The sequence below is a fragment of the Carex rostrata genome, chromosome 19 (assembly GCF_964058835.1).
Source record: "Carex rostrata chromosome 19, lpCarRost1.2, whole genome shotgun sequence".
NCBI classification, from domain to species: Eukaryota; Viridiplantae; Streptophyta; class Magnoliopsida; order Poales; family Cyperaceae; genus Carex; species Carex rostrata.
The window spans coordinates 3,272,955-3,284,143 of NC_135936.1; the positions used below are offsets into that span (position 1 = coordinate 3,272,955).

The window sequence follows — 11,189 nt, forward strand, 5'->3', positions numbered from 1 at the left end:
ATTTATAGACGTTGATTTTTTAACTTATTGATTCACATAAAAACAAAATTGAAATGTGATAATTTTTTATGAGTACATAGATAAAATAACATAGATCACATCTAACGGTTTTATTTTGATTTTTTAGTTTTAAATTTTAAATTATTAAAGTTTTCAAAAATGAAGGCAGCACAAAAAAATGGAGGTATTTGAACCCTCCTCCTTAATGATTGACTTTCTGTTAAGATTTTGAATGAACAATCCCTTAGTAACAATTACATAATTTACATGGGAATAAAAGCAATAGTACTTTAGCAATATGTATGATATTATGATTTAATTGATAACTCGCTAATATATTTTAGATAATTTTTCACAGTATTACCTTTATGGTTTGATTTGGGTAAAATAATTCGCTGTAATTTCTGCAATAAAGAATAGATATGATATCGTCTATGCAAAGCAGCAAACAAAGGTACTTTAAGTATGTACCAGTCACCGGTGTTCATATTTCATAGGATCCGGTTTAATTAATTTTAAATTGAGTCAAGAGAGTTCGGATTAAATGATTTGGTTTTTTCGGTTGAATAAATCGTTTTGGTTCATTTTTAAATTGATTTAATTGTATGGTTCAGTTTCGTGTAGAAATTTTTAAAACTTGTTGGACTGAACCGATCAAAAAGAGAATTATAATTCTTTCTAGCCCACAAAATTTTAAAAAATAACAAAAAATGTTCATATTTTTATTAATCTTTTTATTTTGGTTCAATAGAACAAATTAAAATTTAGTTCGATTTAATTTTAGTTGATAAGTTTATTTTATTTTTAAAAATCAAATAAATTTTTAATTTTTCATTTTATTTTGTTTTTAACTGAACCGAACCAACAAGCTTACGCTGTAATGTATAGACTATAGTTCATTTTTTTTTTTTAAAAGGGACAAAGTTACTTTTTTTTTTTCTTTCACCTGGTCAGGGATTAAGGATACAATCGACACTAATGAACCAACAAGTTTACGCTGTATAGACTATTGTTCATTTTTTTTCTTTTTAAAAAGGGACAAAGTTACTTTTTTTCTTTCACCTGGTCAGGGATTAAGGATACAATCGACACTAATCAACACAGGACGAACTTTTTTAGTACTAATAATAAAATCTGATTTTCTTTGGGACTAACGAAGATTTGTGCTTGCCTTTTGTTCTCAGTTCTCATGATCTCATCCCCTAGCCTCCAGTGAGCAATCATGAGGTGATAAAACCGATAAATATTTTAAAGAGGCTTGAAATCCTTTGCCATTGTCTTTTACTTGGCACTGTGAGTGCAAGCCCCACTGCAATTATTCAATCTGATAGAATCCCCACTTGTACTGCATGTATCATGTATGAAGCACAACAGGGAGCAGAGTGCTTTTTTTCATTTTGGCCCAACTATATTTATTTTTCTTAACCTAGCACATCTCAAATCAATTTTGGACAACTGAGCCATCTCTATCTGGTTAGATATTTGTTTGTTTCCTAATCCCAAAAGGATAGCACCTGCACATATTATAAAAGAATAACTATTTCCTGGATGGACATTTGCCGATCATTTTGTTTTTTGTTAGTGCAATAAAAATAAAATTAACCGGTTCACCGTTATGTAACATTTTGTTTTTTTTTTTATACATTGTCAGAATTTCCGAATAAATTAGGAAATTTTAAGAGAAAACAGTACTTTATGCAATATTTTATGAGGAAATTTTAAGAGAAAATAAGACTTTAAAATTGAACGAAGATCATATTGTTGTTAAACAAAGATCATATTAAACGATTCAAATTGAATAAATAGAATTTAAAACAGAGATACTGTCATAATACATACCAATCCACGCTATGTATAGTACCATAGCCTCGAAATAAGATGAGGGGACCTAAATTATTTATTTATTTTTATTTCAAAGCCCTTGGGTAAGGGGACCTAAATTTTTATGGTAGTAACAACAGGATTATTCTATGTTACGTACTTTTGACATACATGTTGACCAATGCAAAGTCACTGATGCAAATTCGGTGATCATTTAATATAAGTTCGTGAAATTTGCTCATAAGAGGTTAAAAGGGGAAGGGTATAGTGCACATTTACAATTGGGTCCCATAATCTTGTTTTTTTGTGCTGTATGAAAACCCAAGTCTCTGATCGCTTGAGAACAAGCGGTTTCTTCTATTTGGCCACATGTCTGTACGTATTTTAAAAGCATGGCCTTACCTGAGAGACTCTGAATTCATTCTCTCTCTCAACACCCCCCTTCTCTGTACCTCTTTCTCTCTCATTATTGGGTAAGAGAACTCTCTCCCCTGTACCCTTTCTATATGGAAATGGCCTCTTTTCCTTTTTAGGATGGTTCTAAAGGGGTTTTAATTGTAAGAGCATGTTTAACTTTTAGATTTTTACTCTTTTTCAGGGTTTTTTGAAGAGATTACGTCAGGGTACTTTGTCTAATATCAGAAGGTTTGTTTATCTGATCTTTTACCTCTTTTCTTTACCATTTCATCTCACTGATCAATGATTAGCTGAAATGTTTTCATTATTTAGATTTTGTTTGTGTGTGTTCTCATTTCAGATTGTTTTGGTTTCACTAGGATTCCTTTTGGATAAATTAAATATTTAGTTAGGTAACTGAAATGATTTTTAATAAAATTGCATGAGACTGGTACCAAACTATTCTCATTTTAACTGTATTTTTCGTAGTACTATTTTTCTTTTTCTTTTAACTGTTTGTTACTATAACTGTTTAGTTAATTTATCATTAAAAATATATAAGAAAGAAGTTGCTTTTGTTACTTTGAGAACGTTGGCAAGAAGACGTTCTACAAGTTAAAAATAACATTACAAGGGGCTTATTCTATATGCATTTTTGAAATTTCAGGTCTATCATATGATTCCAAATAGCTTCTCTCAGAATATTTAAAAATGAACAATTTTCTTCTACCGAACACCGACTTCTTCTGTGAAGCAGCTCTGCCATTTCCTTCAAATTGCATGCCTCATGGTACCGACTCCAGCTACAATACCGATTTCATACAAAACAACATTCTGTTAGGTCCCCCTCATTTTCAAGAAACAATTACTTACATGGAAGAAACCTCAATCAACCCAAGTGATAGCTGTATTACTGCTAATTCTTCTTCCAATTTTGTAATTCAGCCCTCCTTTGCCGGCTCATTCTTATTCACTCCCAAAAAGGATTTGAACTTCTACTATGAAAATTTGAACCACCAAGAGCCTACATTTGCCATCCCTTCATCTTACTATATTGCAAATAACGAGCTATCCCTGACTCTTGGATCCCAGTTGTCAGAGCCAAGCTGCTCAAATCTGAGTCATGTTACCGGGTTTGAATCAGGTCAGCTCCCTTTTCATAGACCTGATAACTGTTCTCATGTCAAGTCAAAGTACCTACAAGTGGTACAACAAATTCTTTCTGAGGTTACGAGTTACGTGTTAGCCGACACAGCATGTGGTTTTAATTCTCCTAGTACCCAACCAGTACGCTCTAGTAGAGGCGCCGTTTCAGGGGTTGACTCAAGTGAGATGTTGGGTCTAGAAGAAGAGGCTGGTAGTGTTACATGTGCTGATGTGGATATGGAGGGCAATTTCGTGCAACGAGAGATTAATGCATCCAAAGCGGAACTGCTACGCATGCTTCAATTGGTATGTGGGCTTCGTTATCAACTACCAAGGGTCACAACACTAGTATCTGTCAGGTCCAGTGACTCCAGTCCTGTGTACCATACCAATGCAAATTTTGGAAGATTACTGGTGCAGTATCACCTCAAAGATGCCGTGTATTTAGCACTATTTCTTATATGTACTGATTATACCAGGTTTATGGCGACCAGTATGGTATCGGTTTGATTATAGTAATAATAATAATTCCATGTGGAAAAGTAGTATGCAGTACGGGTACCTGTGCATACATTTAGCAGCACCTGTATTGGTACTGGTACCATTATGACTTCTGCTGATGATACAAACATGCATCAATTGTAATCCGTTGTCTGTTGGTTAATGCTTTCTTTATTTTGCCTCTTTTTAATTTCAGGTCGATAACCAATATAACAAGTGCTTGGATGAGATTCAAAATATAATCTCCAAATTCAATGCCTTAACTGACTTGCACAACAGCGGGAACATTGTTGCCCCATTTGCGCACCTGACAATCTCTTCTCTCTACAAACAATTAAGGAAAAGAATCACACGAGAGATAGTTTCCCTTCCAAAATATCACACCAGTAAAGATGCGACCTTTGAATCTTCCTTCATCAAGAACTGGGCATCACAGAAAGATAAGCAATTGAAGAGGACAGAATTGCAAATCTGGAGGCCTCAGAGGGGCCTTCCTGAAAAATCTGTTTCAGTTTTGAAGGCTTGGATGTTCCAGAACTTTCTGCGCCCGTAAGTTGTTTATAATATCTTTTGTATTTATCTTCTCTTATTTTCTCTTTCTTATAAATTACACTCTTGCAGTGTATGTAAGCGAAGAAGTCAGGAAGTGGTTTCATATATTTTTTTTTATGTACTTTTGTTTTTATTAGGTATCCTAGTGATAATGAGAAGGATGTGCTTGCTGTAAAAAGCGGTTTAACCAGGAGCCAGGTATGTAACAATTTTCTCATGCTTATATCAATCCTCCCATACAAGTGTGTGCTCATTTTAGGATTCAATTTTATACAGTTACATCTTGTCTAAAATTTGATAGTCTGATTATCTCATTACTGTGACATTTTAGGTATCCAATTGGTTTATCAATGCAAGGGTTAGGCTATGGAAGCCTATGATAGAGGAAATGTATGCTGAGGTTTATAAAACAAAAGAAAATGAAGAGGGAAACTCAGCAGCTGGATTGTTTGTTTAAATAAAATTTATTTATTTTGTTATCAGGGTTCTGTAAGGCATGGGTGTTATCACTTTAAGACCATTAGTAAAAGAATTTACTTCTGTGTTAGATTAATTTCTCATGCCATGTATCTATTTCCTTCCCATTGAATGAAATGAATCCAAGTATTAAGTGGGTTTAGAACTTTAGATGGATTTGGTGGGTTTCGAACTTTCGATGGGCTGTTGGTTAAAATTCCCAAATCTTGTTAGGTTACCTTGTTTTACATTAAATCTATATTGGAAGGAATTATCTTCATCACACTTACACATGTTGAAGTATTGGGCCCCGTAATTAAATTTAGTGGTTTGGTCTTAAGCGGATTTCGAATGATTTATTATCAAGTTTACTAAATCGGCCTGTTAAATTTTGATTCTGTAATCTTTTTATTTTGGGCTTAGTAAAGCCGTCTAACCAAGATTATGTATCTTTCAAACGTTGCCGAATAAGCAACAAGTAGATAATAAAACAGTGAGGCAGGGGATATCTGTACTATGGATCTATATTTTTATTTCTCTCAAAGTATTGATCTGAACCGTCAAATTACAGCTCGCAAGGTTTGATACCACCGTATTTTTTGTTATATATTTTTTTATCTGACTCGCCTATTAATGAAGCATCGATATATATGCGGATGAAGTACAAAAATTAAAATAAATGTGATCTTATTCGAACTTTTTGTATATTTTGTACATGGCTCATAAATTGACAAAGTTCCACGGTTGATAGTCAGTCTCTGACTCTCCGTTTGACAACATATTGTACAATAATATTTATATGATTGTACCGAAAATAGTACGTATATTTAACAGCTTTTTATATAGTTTAAAAAGAAACCGAAAAATAGCTTTTTAGAAAAAAATATTATAATTTGCACGATTTTTGTTGAAATTTTAAGTATCACGGTAATGCAGTTTGGGTCTGATGTCTATTGAAAGTATTTCTTAAGCGGAGAGGTTCGTGTAATTTCTGAAAATGCATGATGTTAAAAGTTTGAATTGTGAATCAGTTAAAAATTCATTTCGATATTATTACTATTATTATATGAGTGATGCTTCTGTGCATACAAGAACCTATTTGTAAAATGAACATATTTTTATTTTCAATGTTCAAACAGTCGATCCGAACCGTTCATCTTGTTCTCCATATTAATATGTGCTTGGAGACCAAATTTTACATTTTTCTGAAATTTTTTACTATTTATTAAGATGAGTACAAAAAATATCAAATTCAGACCATTGAATTTTGTACCCATCTTAATAAATAGTAAACAAATTCAGAAAAATGTAAAATTTGGTCTCCAAGCACATATTAATATGGAGAACAAGATGAACGGTTCGGATCGACTGTTTGAACTTTGAAAATAAAAATATGTTCATTTTACAAATAGGTCCTTGTATGCACAGAAGCATTTGCCTTATTATATATATCGTCGTCGTCATTATTTATATGAAACCCGACATCTTTTTATGTTCGAGTACCTTTTAGAATCTACTGGGGGAATCTTTTGTCTTCATTGGGACTTGAAATTGCTACCTCATCTTTGTAGAAGTTTCATTTCAATCAGGCAATCAGCTAAACTATGTATTTTTTTTTATTTGAAACTGGATCAGCTAAACTTTCATTAATCGGTCCAGTAAAGGTGGTCACCAACCAAATCACAGAGCAACCACCACAAACTATAGAAATAATAAATCAGGGAAGCAAGAAGCAAGGCTCTCGTGCACAGTGTCTCTAAATATAGCCTCACATCACAGAGAGACATCCATATCAAGCGTAAAACTTTATTATATATAAACAAATATTTAAGCTATCTCAGTTCGATCCAGAAGCAGCTATTCTGTGAGGTTAGTGGTTATAGTTCGGATTTGCGTGCTTAAATTAATGCAGGGCACTTTTCTTTAGAAAAAGAAAGGAAAGATAATAAACAAATGACAAGAGGGGACCCTGTCATGGGATTCCCTTGAGCGCACAGCTGTTTTATGTTTTTTTCATCCATACACTTGTATTTAATTAATTTCTGACTCCTTTTATTTTGGCATAAAATCTTTCAACAATAAACATATCTAATATTTTTCAATAATAAAGAAAGACTAATTTATATGTGTTATGAAATTTTGTACAATGTTGTAATCATTTGATAAGGTGTGAAGTGTTATAAAAATTTTATTTTCACAATTTTTTCTTGGATTAAGTATACAACATGTATTAAATCTCATTATTTTTTTAATAGCGAGATATACTTATTATGAAATAGACCATTTAAATGCCACACAGATTTGGGAAGTTGTTCAGCTTATTTCAATGAGAAAAAAAATACAGAAAAATAGGTCATCGTAAGCAAATCTCATAACCGAACGGACAATGACACATATTAATAATTTTCTTAATTGAACTAGACCAAAACGGATCAACAAAAATAATTTTTTTCTTAGGTCGAAACCTAAGAAATCAAGCTAAACGTACCCGGACTTGATTACCTATGGCACGAGTTCCTCAGTAGATCGATTATAAGGTATTAAAAGTAATCAAAGTCAAAACAAAGGATTCTTTTCGAGCTCCCGTATTTCATTATAAAAATAATTGTGATGGGATTTAAAAATCAGCGGCCACCGTTGGATCAAGAATTTTCTGGTTTAATAAATAGTAAAAAAATTTAGAAAAATGTAAAATTTGGTCTCCAAGTACATATTAATATGGAAAACAAGATGAATGGTTCGGATCGACGTTTTGAATTTTTAAATTTCAAATTTAAACCGTATGCATATCGGGTCATATGCATACGAATGCACATTAGTCACTCTCTCTCTCTCTATATATATTTTATAACAGTGGACTACTCCACCGATTTCATAAATCGAAACCATACATTGTTAGGCAGGTACTGATACTAGTGGTACTAGTCCTTTATAATATAATTAATTTATATGACTAATTCGGGAATCATCTTTGTTGAACCTGCATCCGTGTTTAATTTGGTACTATTTTGTTAGAAAAAAAAAAGAGAATTATTTATTTTTGGACTGATTAATGAAAACATGAAAATTTTAGTATGTTAACAGAAACCAATGGAACTTTTGTATCGGAGGGTGATTGTTATAAATGTAAAATTCGGAATGTTTGTTAACATTAGAAATTAAGCACACAATTATTTAATTTGAATGAGAAATTTGCATAGATTGATTATAATGTCTTGTATTATTAAAAGAGTGCAAACAATTATGTATTTTGTAATATGAAGAGAAAGGTGTACGTGAAAATTTAGAAAAGAAAAAAACATCCTAACAATTCTATATTGGAGCGCAGTTGGTTTAATAAAAATTGGCGGCCATTTTTATTAATATCCTCCAAAACAAAAAAAACAAAAAAAAAGAAATTTTAAAATTGCCCTCGTGTTGGTTTTTTTTTCAAAACTGTCTCGATCGCTGGGCCCACAAGCGGCTCAAAACACCAAGTAGACTGCCTCTAACAGGGGGCGGGCCAAACCCCTACCAGACCGCCCCCCTGTAGGGGCGGGCCACACCTCTAGCAAACCGCCCAGGCCGCCTGTGGTCCGGGAGGTCCTTTTTTATTTATTTTTTATTTCTATAGAGAGATCTTAATATTTTGATTTAAATAATTTTATGAAGAAAAAATATTCTTGTTTAGAGTGTATGCCAAAAAATAAGACATTTGGTATATTTATGCAGTGATGTCATTACTTTTTATAACTTTGATTTGGTTTGTCAGTTGGATATCACAAGTTTAACGATAACACTAATTAAGGATTTGGCCTTGATTCAAAATTTTTCAAGCTCTGATAGCTTGTTGATCTTTTTCTTTTTATTTCTGGTACTAAAACAGTAGTTTAGAGCTACTAAAATATGAACAAATCTCAAATTAGATCTCTGTTCATGCACAATGCACCCTAGACTGACATCTGGTATGGTACCAAGTCCAAACTCAGCAGCCAAGCACTAAGCAAAGGCCACTGGTATAGTGCAATGCACTAAAAACATCAAATTTGACATCTTCTGGTAAATCAGTAAGTCTGGACTGGTATAGGAATCAAATTGCAAAAGTGATTACACTAACATGTAGAGCATTCAAAAATACAGCCATAACTTTGGCTAGGAAAGTCGAATTTTCCCGTATGACCACTTTTCGGAAAGGGGGGGACGAGACGGATCCGAATATTGCCCTGGGGGGAAACCCTGAGCATCCAGAGCATTAGAATTTCAAAAAATCATCGTTTAGTGCCTCAAAAATTCAGTTTAAGTTTTCATTCAACGGTAGACATACAACGATCGGTGTTTTGTTTAGTCAAAAGCCTAAGATTATTCAAGAATTATTCATATAATTATTTTTAAATGCATTTACTATTTATTGTGTTCGTTTGCCCATCTCCGAGTAAATGGTATATGTTGACGATAATCAAATAATCCAATTATTCTCTAAAAAAAAAAGAAGTTGACATCATTGAGACAATCTAACTATATTTCATTGTGTATATTTGAATAAAATAAATTATTAAGAATCAATGTCAAGTCCTTAATTAATGTTATCTTTAGACTTGTGATATCCAACTGACAAATCAAATCAAAGTTATAAATAGTTACGACATCACTGCATAAATATACCAAATATCTTATTTTTTGGCATACACTCTAAACAAGAAAAAATTTCTTCATAAAATTATTTAAATCAAAAAATTAAGATCTCTCTAAAAAAAAAGGACCGCCCGGACCACAGGCGGTCTGCTAGAGGTGTGGCCCGCCCCTGTAGGGGGCGGTCTGCTTGGTGTTTTGGGCCGCTAGTGGGCTCAGCGGTCAGGGCAGTTTTGAAACTGAACACGGGGGGCTATTTTAAAATTTCCTCTTTTTTGGGAGTATTAATAAAAATGGCCGAAAAATTAGAGATAATATAATACTTGCATATGTGATAGGATTTTGTTTATTTTTTATTTATTCAAGTTAAATTTCACTTTGGAAATAAACTTTGCAAATTTGACATTTTTGTTGTCTTAATTAATGAAATATGGAGGCATGATTTCTACATTTTTTTTCTTCAAAAAAGAAAAATTCTTGCTTCATTGGAATCAAATCTGTTGTTTATCTTTCAAAAAAAGGAAAAATCATCTTCTTTTTTTTCGTCTCAATCATTCAAATATCAAATTTAAAGATGAAATCTACTTCTCTTTTCTTCAAAAGAAATAAGGAATTTATACTTCATTTAGACAGTTTGATGAAGAGAATCAAATCCATGCTTTTCGCAGAGAAAAACAACAAATTCTTATCCCGTTGTAATTCCTTTCTCTTCCTCCTCAGCCAATCTCGTCTTTACAGCTCTATCTTCCCTTCAATCTATATGAAGTCTATACAAGTATTTATACACGTAAAACTATCACTACTTCTACCAAATTATGTAATTATAAATAGAGGAGGGTTCAGATGCCTTCATTTTTTGTGCCTCCACTATGTCTTCATTTTCAAAACTTTAATAACTCAAAAATTTAAATTATAAACTTCAAAATAAAACCGTTAGATGTGATGTATGCTATTTTATCTATGTGCTCAAAAAAATTTATCACATTTTTTTTTTTTTATGTGAATCAATTAGTTAAAAAATCAATGTCTAGAAATTATCCACATTAGTACGTTTTTACAAGCTTCTGATGACAATCAAAACAAAGTTGAAATATTATAATTTTTTACAAGTGCATAGATAAAATGATGTTGATCATATCCAATGGTTTTATTTTGACTTTTAAGTTTTAAATTTTAAGTTATTAATGTTTTTAAAAATGAAGGCATAATGGAGGCATTTGAACCCTCTTATGAATATCTAAAATATTCATTATAAACAATAAATATGTGAATTTTTACTTGCGATTACAAGAACAATGAACATAAAACTGGCATATTTGACACCTTATTGTTTAATTATAAGCACCTATGACATTTATTATCAGTACCTGAATATTCAAGCATAAACACGTAAAAGACCTTCATTTTTAAGTTTAAATTGTTGAAATTTTAATTATACAAACAATGAACTTGAAACTGATACTTTCAAGAGTGAGTCTATGGTACTATGCATATCACGAATTGTTACTGTGTTACGGCTCTATATTCGAGTTTTCAAATCCTAACGGTTGATCCGAACCGTTTATCTTGTTCTCCATATTAATATGTGTTTGGAGACCAAATTTTACATTTTTTGAAATTTTTTTACTATTTTTTTAGATATTTAGAAAATCACTTGATCTGAAAATTCTGGACCATCCAAAAACAGTGATTTTCAATAAATCTAAAAA

The 11,189-nt window shown here is 32.1% G+C and overlaps 1 protein-coding gene across 1 annotated transcript; it reads left to right on the forward strand.

Annotated features, from left to right (window-relative positions):
- The first annotated feature begins 2,017 nt into the window (after window positions 1–2,017).
- On the forward strand, window positions 2,018–5,026 carry LOC144571801 (homeobox protein ATH1-like). The gene is made up of 6 exons (XM_078321181.1): window positions 2,018–2,294; window positions 2,420–2,466; window positions 2,885–3,669; window positions 4,061–4,413; window positions 4,554–4,614; window positions 4,748–5,026. The coding sequence occupies exons 3-6, from the start codon at window positions 2,929–2,931 to the stop codon at window positions 4,871–4,873; spliced, it is 1,281 nt and encodes a 426-aa protein (XP_078177307.1). The 5' UTR covers window positions 2,018–2,294; window positions 2,420–2,466; window positions 2,885–2,928; the 3' UTR covers window positions 4,874–5,026.
- The last annotated feature ends 6,163 nt before the right edge of the window (window positions 5,027–11,189 follow it).

Coding starts and splice junctions, on each gene's coding strand:
- LOC144571801 (XM_078321181.1), top strand. CDS start 2,929: ATGAACAATTTTCTTCTACCGAACACCGACTTCTTCTGTGAAGCAGCT. Junction 3,670..4,060: donor TGCTACGCATGCTTCAATTG/GTATGTGGGCTT, acceptor TTTTAATTTCAG/GTCGATAACCAATATAACAA. Junction 4,414..4,553: donor TTCCAGAACTTTCTGCGCCC/GTAAGTTGTTTA, acceptor TGTTTTTATTAG/GTATCCTAGTGATAATGAGA.